This window comes from Pogoniulus pusillus, chromosome 7, assembly GCF_015220805.1.
Source record: "Pogoniulus pusillus isolate bPogPus1 chromosome 7, bPogPus1.pri, whole genome shotgun sequence".
Classification (NCBI taxonomy): Eukaryota; Metazoa; Chordata; class Aves; order Piciformes; family Lybiidae; genus Pogoniulus; species Pogoniulus pusillus.
The window spans coordinates 40119664-40129108 of NC_087270.1; the positions used below are offsets into that span (position 1 = coordinate 40119664).

The 9445-nt window shown below is 55.2% G+C and overlaps 1 protein-coding gene across 1 annotated transcript; it reads right to left on the minus strand.

Moving 5' to 3' along the window:
* Positions 1-3746: 3746 nt before the first annotated feature.
* Positions 3747-8480, minus strand: SOX7 (SRY-box transcription factor 7). The gene is made up of 2 exons (XM_064146687.1): positions 8255-8480; positions 3747-6611 (listed from the first exon to the last, which is right to left on the minus strand). Exons 1-2 carry the CDS (start codon positions 8478-8480, stop codon positions 5704-5706), a joined length of 1134 nt encoding a protein of 377 aa, XP_064002757.1. The 3' UTR covers positions 3747-5703.
* Positions 8481-9445: the final 965 nt, after the last annotated feature.

Sequence of the window (9445 nt, forward strand, 5' to 3'; positions counted from 1 at the left end):
TTCCTGGCCAGCCCAAATCTCACTGCTCTCCAGGAAAGTGATCTCACCCCTGCTCCCAGTGCCCAGCACCATCACCTGCACAGCCACGGGGCCCAGGGACTGCCCAAGGCCAGCAGACACCAGGGGCAGAGGATTCATATCTTGGTCACCTCCTGGCAAGGAGACATCCTTGTCCTGGCCCAATGTGACACACCTCAGCAGGAGACCAAATGTGGTGTGAGGTCATTTTATGCCTTCCTGCAGCCCTGATTTGATTTTCCTGCTGGTTCCCAGCCCATCTCAGCCTGGAGCAAACAGCCCACAAACCACAAGGGTCAACAAGTACAGAGACTGCCTTGGGCTTAGCCCAGGACTGATGCAGAACAAGTGACACTTGGAGTGGAGACCCCTCTAACAAAGAATCAGTCAGGGTTGGAAGGGAGCACAAGGAGCAGCCAGTTCCAACTCCCCTGCCATGCCCAGGGACACCCTACCCTAGAGCAGGCTGCACACAGCCTCACACAGCCTGGCCTCAAACACCTCCAGCCATGGGGCCTCAACCACCTCCCTGGGGAACCCAGTCCAGCCTCTCACCACTCTCCTGCTCAACAACTTCCTCCTCACCTCCACTCTGACTCCCCCCACCTCCAGCTTTGCCACTCCTGCCACTCCCTGAGAGCCTCAAAAGTCCCTCCCCAGCTTTTTTTGTAGCCCCCTTCAGATGCTGGAAGGCCACAAGAAGGTCCCCTGGGAGCCTCCTCTTCTGCTGCAGCCCTCTCAGCATCCTCCTGGCCCTGCTCTGGACACTCTCCAGCATCTCCACAGCCCTCTTGGAATAGAGGCTCCAGAACTGGCTGCAGTACTCCAGGTGGGGTCTCAGCAGAGCAGAGCAGAGGGGGAGAATCCCCTCCCTGGCCCTGCTGGCCACACTTCTGCTGCTGCAGCCCAGGCTCTGCTTGGCTTTCTGGGCTGCAAGTGCACACTGCTGGCTCCTGTTGAGCTTCTCCTCCAGCAGCACCCCCAAGTGCCTCTCCTCAGGGCTGCTCTCCAGCCACTCACTGCCCAGCCTGCATTTCTGCTTGGCATTGCCTCCACCCAGCTGCAGGACCTTGTTGAGGGGCCAGGGTATGTTCTCCTCACCAAGGAGGCCTTGATGTGGGGCCAGGGTATGCTCTCCTCACCAAGGTGGTTGCTTCTCTAATGGCCTGAGGTAGGTCACCCTCTAAGAACATCCCCTGGGCCTGGGGCACTGCAGGAATGACGTAAGAGGAGCAGAACTCCAGCCCTGCTCCTGCTCCTGCCATGGTCCCACATGTGCCAGCACTGCCAGGCAGAGAGGTCAAAGGGGCACTTGGCACCTGCCTCCCACCAGCCCCATTGGTCTGAGTCACAAAACCTCTCGGAAGAGTGATGCTGTCCCAGCTGGGCTGCTGCACCGAGCATCTGTGCTGTGCTAGTGCAAGGGCCACCACAGAGCAGGGTGCCAGCAGGGCACCCAAAGGCATCCATTGCATTCCTCCCTCTAAAGGAAGTCAGCTGCACATGGCCAGAGTGGGACTAGGGGTCTGTGTGATGGGTAAAGGAAGAAGTGATGTGTGTGATAAGAAGGCTGTCTCCAAGGGAGCCACAAGTGGGAGATGAAGGAGAACCATAAGGGCCTGTTGGTGCCTCCCCAAACAGCTGCCTGAGACGGTGGCCTCTCCCTCTGTTAGAGGCAAGTCCTTTATGGAAGGCAAACCAGCCCAGCTGGGTTGCGTTGAGTGACCTCTAGAGACCCCTTCCAGACAACACACGTAGGTGGGCAGCACAAAGAGCATTAGAATCATAGAATCACAGAATCAAGCAGGTTGGAAGAGACCTCCAAGCTCATCCAGTCCAACCTAGCACCCAGCCCTGGCCAAGCAACCAGACCATGGCACTAAGTGCCTCAGCCAGGCTTTGCTTCAACACCTCCAGGGACAGAGACTCCACCACCTCCCTGGGCACTGTCTCTGGGATGATACAACCTGGGAGGACACTGCTTTGTGAGTGGCTTAACCTCAAGGACTATAAGGACAGGCACTAATTGAACATCTGGCAAAAGCAGGCTGTGATGTTGGCCCAGGAACTGCAAGACTCTCTTTGCTAGTGATGCCTGAGGGCAACCACTCAACTGTCACCTACAAAAGCACCCTTGATGGAGTTCCCTTAATCTGACTCACACTCTATTTCTCAGGTCTTATTGCTTTTGCACCAAGGACATCCATGGAGCTACAGAGCACCTAAAATGATGCATTGTCAAGAGATGTGGCAGACTGCCTGAGATGTGAATAAAGCCCATGCTCCAGACACTGGCACTCCTTCCATGGACAGGTAACATCATTTGTGCTCACCAAGACACCAAAGATCTGTCTTAACTTCACTGCAATATATATATACAGGACCTGGAGTTCAAAGGAACTGGAGTTCAAAGGTCCTGGGATGACTGCTGGTCAAACTCTTCATCAATGGCATAGTGCTATCAAGTGCACCCTTATCAAGGCTGCAGATGACACCAAGATGAGGGTGTGGTTGACACACCTGAGTGACAGAATGTCTCCCAGAGCAATCTGGACAAACTGGAGTTGTAGACCTGTGTGAACCTTGTAAGGTTCAACAAGTCCAAGTGCAAGTTCCTGGCTGTAGCCAGGTGGGGGTTGGTCTCTTCTGCCAGGCAAGCAGCAACAGAACAAGAGGACAGAGTCTCAAGCTATGTCAGGGGAGGTCTAGACTGGATGTTTGGAGGAAGTTTTTGCCAGATAGAGTGATTGGCATTGGAATGGGCTGCCCAGGGAGGTGGTGGAGTCAAGAAAAGACTGGATGAGGCCAATGCCATGGTCTAGTTGACTGAATAGGGTTGGGTGTTAGGTTGGACTGGATGAGCCTGAAGGTCTCTTCCAACCTGCTTGATTCTATGATTCAAAAATGTTTTATGCTGAAGGTGGGGAAAACACCAGCACAGGTTGCCCAGAGAGGTGGAAGATGTCCATTCAAACATTCAAAGACAGGTTGGATTCAAAGAACATTCAAAGGCAGGTTGGACAAAGCTTTGAGCAACCTGATCTGGTCGAAAATGTCCTAGTTCACTGCAGAGGGGTTGGACTAGATGAACCTTTAAATGTCCCTTCTAACCTAATGCAGTTCATGATTTTATGATTGAAAGGCCACATTTATGAGATGGCAAAAGCAAGATCAAGGCCACAAAAGAGATTTCATATCTCTGAGGCACATCATGCCATTGGAATGGGCTGCCCAGGGAGGTGGTGGAGTCGCCATCCCTGCAGGTGTTTAAGCAAAGCCTGGATAGGGCACTTAGTGCCATGGTCTGGTTGACTGGATAGGGCTGGGTGCTAGGTTGGACTGGATGATCTCGGAGGTCTCTTCCAACCTGGTTGAGTCTATGGTCTAGTTGACTGGACAGGGCTGGGTGCTAGTTTGGACTGGATGAGCCTGGAGGTCTCTTCCAACCTGCTTGATTCTATGATTCTAAGGTCTAGTTGACTGGATAGGGCTGGGTGCTAGGTTGGACTGGATGATCTGAGAGTTCTCTTCCAGCCTGGTTGATTCTATGATTCTAAGGTCTAGTTGATTGGACAGGGCTGGGTGATAGCTTGGACTAGATGAGCTTGGAGGTCTCTTCCAAACTGGTTGATTCTATGATGATTCCAGGCACCACTGAAGTAGGCAGAGACGATGCCTCGAGTGGGTTGATTAGAAAGCAATCCCCAGCTGGTAAAGATAACTGCAGATTATTTCCCATTATTTATTTATTAAAAAAAAAAATCCCCAAAACCAAATCAAAACAAAACAAAAACAATGGAGAGTAGAAAAGTTTTGGCTGAAAAAAATTACCAACAACAACAACAACAACAAACAGCAACAACAACAACAACAACACAACAACAACTACTTACTTAAAAAAAAATAGCACTCGCCCGGGAAATGTTTTCTGTCCTGAAAAATGTTGTCCACAGCTACAGCAATTTTAAATCATGAAACAATCACATTGAAAAAAACAAATCAAATCAAATCAAACGACAAAAAAAACCCCACCAAACTAAAAAACATTTAAATTAAATATTTTATGCAAATTCATATCTACACTCATCCAAAATTGTGTAGTCACACCATAAAAACGAGTGAGAAACAAAACCTCATTAAAAAACAAAACAAGCCCCCCAAAAGATGGAAAAGTATTAGCTTAAAAATCTGTGCAGTTGTTGGGGTTGGTTTTGGTTTGGTTTGGTTGGTTGGTTGTAAAGTCTTATTTGGCATCATTATTATCAATACATGTTGGGGATTGAGCCCAGGAAATTGTAGCCACGCTGCTAAACTAACCATTGCCAAGTGCCATGGAGCAAAGCTGGAGGTGGGGGGATTGAGAGTGGAGGTGAGGTGGAAGTTGTTGAGCATGAGAGTGGTGAGAGGCTGGAATGGGTTGCCCAGGGTGGTGGTTGAGGCTACATCCCCGGAGGTGTTTAAGGCCAGGCTGGATGGGGCTGTGGGCAGCCTGCTCTAGGGTAGGGTGTCCCTGACCATTGGAACTGCCTGCTCCTTGTGGTCCCTTCCAACCCTGACCGATTCTATGACTCTATGATTCTATTCTATAAAGACTAAGATTAATCAGATCATATAACTGATTTAAAAGAAAGCTTCATCTTTATGAAAAGGAAGAGAAGTTGAGCAATACAGGATCTGAGGGGAGGGATAATGGGAGGAATAAATCAGCATACAGCTTTATTACAAGCGGTAAGAGGCTGGAGTTAGGAGAGGCGTCGGGCGCTGCAGCGCGGAACGCAAAGCCTTCGCCTTCAGAGGACGTTTGACACAAAAAAGCCTTCTCTGCTACATCATCACCTCTTGGGCAAAATGCTCATTTCAGGACCTGTTCCCAGCCTGGTGGGGAGGGCAGCTCCCATTGCCCCTCACCCCTCCACTCTGGGATTGCTTCTGCAGGGAAGCTGAGAGGAAGCCACGGCAGCGGGAGCAGATGCTGGCCAGATCCTGCCTTTCCAAGCTCTTGGTCTTACCCTCCTTCAGAGCCAGGCCTGGCTGTTCCCTCACAGCCCCCACCTCACATCCCCACTGGCATCTCTGGGGCCAGCCTGGCAGCATCTCTGTGGTCTGGTTCCCTCTGGGGATGAAGTCCCTCATTTGTGCCATGGGGGCAGAGGGACAAGGCAGGTTTAACTCCTGCTGGTGAGGTTAGGCAGGTCAGGGCAGCTGCAGCCACACCAATGCTAGGAGGTGAGAGAAGCTTACAGACCATGCATTCCTTTACCAAAAGCTTCCCTTTTCCCCCATCCCTACCTTGTCCCCTTCCAGGTTTTTTTTTCCCCATCAGGACTTCAGACCTGCTGTTTGTGGGATGCTTCCACTCTCTTGACTGCAAAGCAGAGCTAGGGGTGCCCCAAAATGAAAGCAACTACCGGGAGCACCTCTGCTTTGGAAGAGGAACTTGACCAGAGGGCTTTAGCATTGGGAAATCCCTCCTTAGCTCCATTCAGAGCAGGGCATCCGAGGCTTTGCACCAGTGGTGTGCCAACAACTGAAATCCTTTACCTATGCCACCAAGGAGACTCCATGGCCCTCAAGGTTTGGGCTTGATCACCCTGAGGGGTGGTGAGTGATGTCCCAAGGGAGCAATGCCTCATAATACTGTGTCTGGTCCTTTCTTGGCTGGTCCAGGCAGCCCCAGATGGGGTTCTAGGAGACACTGTAGTTATTGTAGTAGGTGGCTGTGGCATCGGCGAGGACAGAGATGAGGCTGGTCTCAGAGGCATGGGAACTGCCAGACACTGGGACATGTCCATTGACCAAGACACCACCATGGTGGTCACCGTGGCTGGGGTTATTGAGATACTGGTCAAACTCATTGCGGTCCATCTCCCCCAGGAGCTCAGCTTGGCTCAGCTGGTCCAAGGTGTCAAAGCTGTGATGGTCAGGTGGTGGGGAAAGCTGGCCCAGGTGGGCATGGAGATTAGAGGGGTGCAGGGAGGGGAAGGCAGGTGTGTAGTAGCTGGGAGGAGGGGGAGGAGGAAGGGGAGCACAGCTCGAAGCAGGGGGGATCATGCAGGTGGCCGGCTGTGATATAGGGCTGAGAGAGTGCTGGCTGCACTGGAGGGAGCTGCCTGCGTACTCGGGGGAGTAGGTGGCTCCAGCGAGGTGGGAGCGGTGATGCTCATCAGGGCAATGCGAGGAGAAGAAGCTCTGCTCAGGGTCTATGGCGTCCAGCGGAGACATCTCTGGAGGGGTGGGCAGCCCATAGGGGTAGGTGTCCGCACTCGTGCTGCTGCTGCTGCTGCTGCCGCCTGGCGCCTCCCGGTAGCCCCGGACGGATGGCAGCCCCGGGTGAGGGGCGTACTCACCCTGCCCCTCTTTCTCCCCCGCAGCCCGGCCGCAGGTCCGCTTCTCTGGCACGGCGTTCTGGTCCCGTGCCAGGCTGCCCAGCAAAAACCCGGGCTCCACCCGCTTGCAGAGGCGCTTCACCTGCTTCTTGCGCCGCGGCCGGTACTTGTAGTTGGGGTAGTCTTGCATGTGCTTCACCCGCAGCCGCTCGGCCTCCTCCACGTAGGGACGCTTCTGAGAGAGGCTCAGAGCCTTCCAGGACTTGCCTGAAACGGAGAATGAAAAGCCCCTTAGCGCCTGCAGCCATTGCATCAAGGAGGGCAAAGGGGCCTGCCTCCCAGCGCCCGCAGACACACAGCCCGCAGGAGCTCTCCAAGTCTGAGCCAACACATGAGGGCTGCAGCCCGAAAACCCCGCAGGAGGATGAGGGACCAGCAGGAGGGTGAAGAAGTCAGGGTATGAAGCCACTCTAAGTCCTCTGACTGCCTCCCTCCCACGTCCCCGAATAGAGGAGTTCAGTTCTAGCTGAGCCCCACTGCAAATAAATCAGGGCAAAGAAGCTCCCCCAGCTCCACAGCCTGATCTTGCAACGCCTCTCCGGGGTGGGGAGCCTGCCGGCTCAGTACGGATGGCCCAGGCCATGCCTGGCTGAGCAGGGAGTCAGGACACGGTGTCCCTGGATGTGCCCCAGCCTGTGCTCCGGGACTCACACCGAGGCGTGCAGAGACCCAGGCACCGTGACCTCGCTGCTTTTGAGATACACAGAACGTTCCCAAGACACTAGGCAGAAAAGCGGTGCTAGGGCAGGGGGTTTGCCTCCCACGGTGAGGTTACCCCGGGGCCGCTGCTCAGGGCAGGAGGAGAAACGAGGATACAAATCGCCGAGCTCGATGCCTTCCCACTGCCAAAGAGACAGCAGAAATAACACTCGCGATCGCTGCAAGGCAGAGTAGCAACGACAAAACCCCAACCACCAAAGAAAACACCACAAAACTGTCCAGGGGAAGACAAACTTTGGGTAAGAGGCTGGACAGCAAAGCTGTGTTGCAATTCAGGCAGACCTTTCTCAGGCTGTCTGGGCTGCTTGCATCTCTTTGCCCTCTGGGTTTGGGATTGGGAGAAGAGGGAAAGAGTGGATGGGAGTGGGAAATAAATGTATATCCCAAGTGGGTTGTGATCCCTGGAAAGAAACAGCAGAAACACAAACGCCTCCCCCAGCCATGCAGTATTGGGGTGGCTAGTGATTTGGGGGATGGAGTCAGACAAGCAAAGAGAGGTCAGGATAATTTAGCAGTCCCTCCTTGCACAACCTCCAATGATCTCTAGCACTGCCGACTTGAGGAGTTTGCACCCCTGCAGGGCTTGTCCCCAAGGGGTGGCAAGCTGTGCACCTGGGTATCTGTCCCCTGGGGTGCAGGACACCACCAGGCTTTGCACCCTGAGGCACAGCTGGGTGGCTGCATGCACTGCTTGGGTTCGAACCCCATAGAGCACTGGAGCAGAGTGCATGGATGCCTGCTCCCTGGAACCTCGTCACGTTTTGGACCCCACAATGTGGATGCTGTTCCAGGGTATTGGGCAGGCTTTGCACCCCAAAGCGTGGCCATGCAGGCGCAAGGGGGCCACCCACTGCCTGCCGGACCCTCCCGTGTCCCGTGGGGCGGCCGGGAGGAAGCACGCACCCCAGGGGAGCTGTGCCGGACCCGGGCAGTGATTGCACCCCAGGGAGAGCCAGAGGAGAGGTGCATGGGGACCCATCTGCACCCTTAGGAACGGCCGATAGATGCCCTCCTCGGGATACGGAATCTGGACTCGGTTTGCATCCCCGGGGGACGGCGGCCGAGTGGGATGCACCTCCGAGTCGCCCCCCACCCAGCGCCCCAAACGCCGCAGCCCCTCCGCTCCTCACCGAGCATCTTGCTGAGCTCCGCGTTGTGCAGGTCGGGGTTCTGGACGGCCAGGCGCTTCCTCTCGTCCTTCGCCCACACCATGAAAGCGTTCATGGGCCGGCGGATGCGGCTCTCGGAGCTCTTCTCCCCCGGCGGACAGCGCGGGGGTGGCCTCGGGGGCAGCCCTTCGGCCGCGTCCCCTTCCAGCCGCTCTGGCCAGGGGTAGGTGCCGAGCAGCGCAGCCATGGCCCGGCCCCTCCGCCCCCCCCCGCCCCCCAAAGTCCCAGCCCCAGCCCCGCTGCGCTGCCCTCGGGGTCCCCGCGTAGTCCCAGCCTCCTGCCCGGCCTCCCCCGTATTTATGAGCTCCTTGAAAAAAAAGAGAGCCCTCCTCCAATGACACCCAAGGCACTCGCTGCTCCTCCTTGTTTTGCAAACTCCGGCGCCCCGGCCAGGCTGGCGCGGGGAGGAAAACTTCTCCCCACCCTCTGCCCGACCCCCACAATGCCTCCCGAACACACACCCCCGCCCCCCCCCCCCACACCTCATCTGCTGGTGTTATTATTTGTTCTTATTTCGCCCGCTGAGAGGCTGGAGGGGAGTGAGAAAGGAGCTGGGAATCGCCCTGCTGCCCTTTCGCAGCCCTTGTTGCTGCTCACCCTGCCCTGCAAAGCCCCTAAAACTTAGAGGCTGGGGAAAACGCAGAGAGGAGATGCAGGCACTGAAGTAGTGTTGAGTGGCCTGGAAAGAACAGGAAAATGGTCCCGAAAGGAAAGCCCCCTGAGGAGGGGTGAAAATGCCCCCCCTCAGCCTCCTCCCCAGGCTTTGGCGAGTGGCAGTGTGCCTGCTCCAAGAGGAAATCAAGGCACAGGGCCATCAGGCAGGTATCCCTTTCCTCCCACCCCTTGCTTTAACCTGTTGTTTTGCCACCCCATGTGGCTCTTCACCCCAAATTTCCAGGTCTCCTCATACGGGAAGGAAATTAGGACACAACGAACCTGCCAGCAGGTGCTTGTCCAGCCTGGCTGGACTCCTGAGCGAGCTTCACAGGTGCTTCATGGGGCAAGGGATGTGGCTGAGACACAGAGAAGCTGCACCATGCCCACTTGGCTCCTACTGCTCATCTCTGGAACACTGGGAGGCTGATTCGATGCTTTTGTGATCCTTTTCTTGCCGCTGCACTTTATGGAGCGCTTCTCCATCCTGCACAGCCA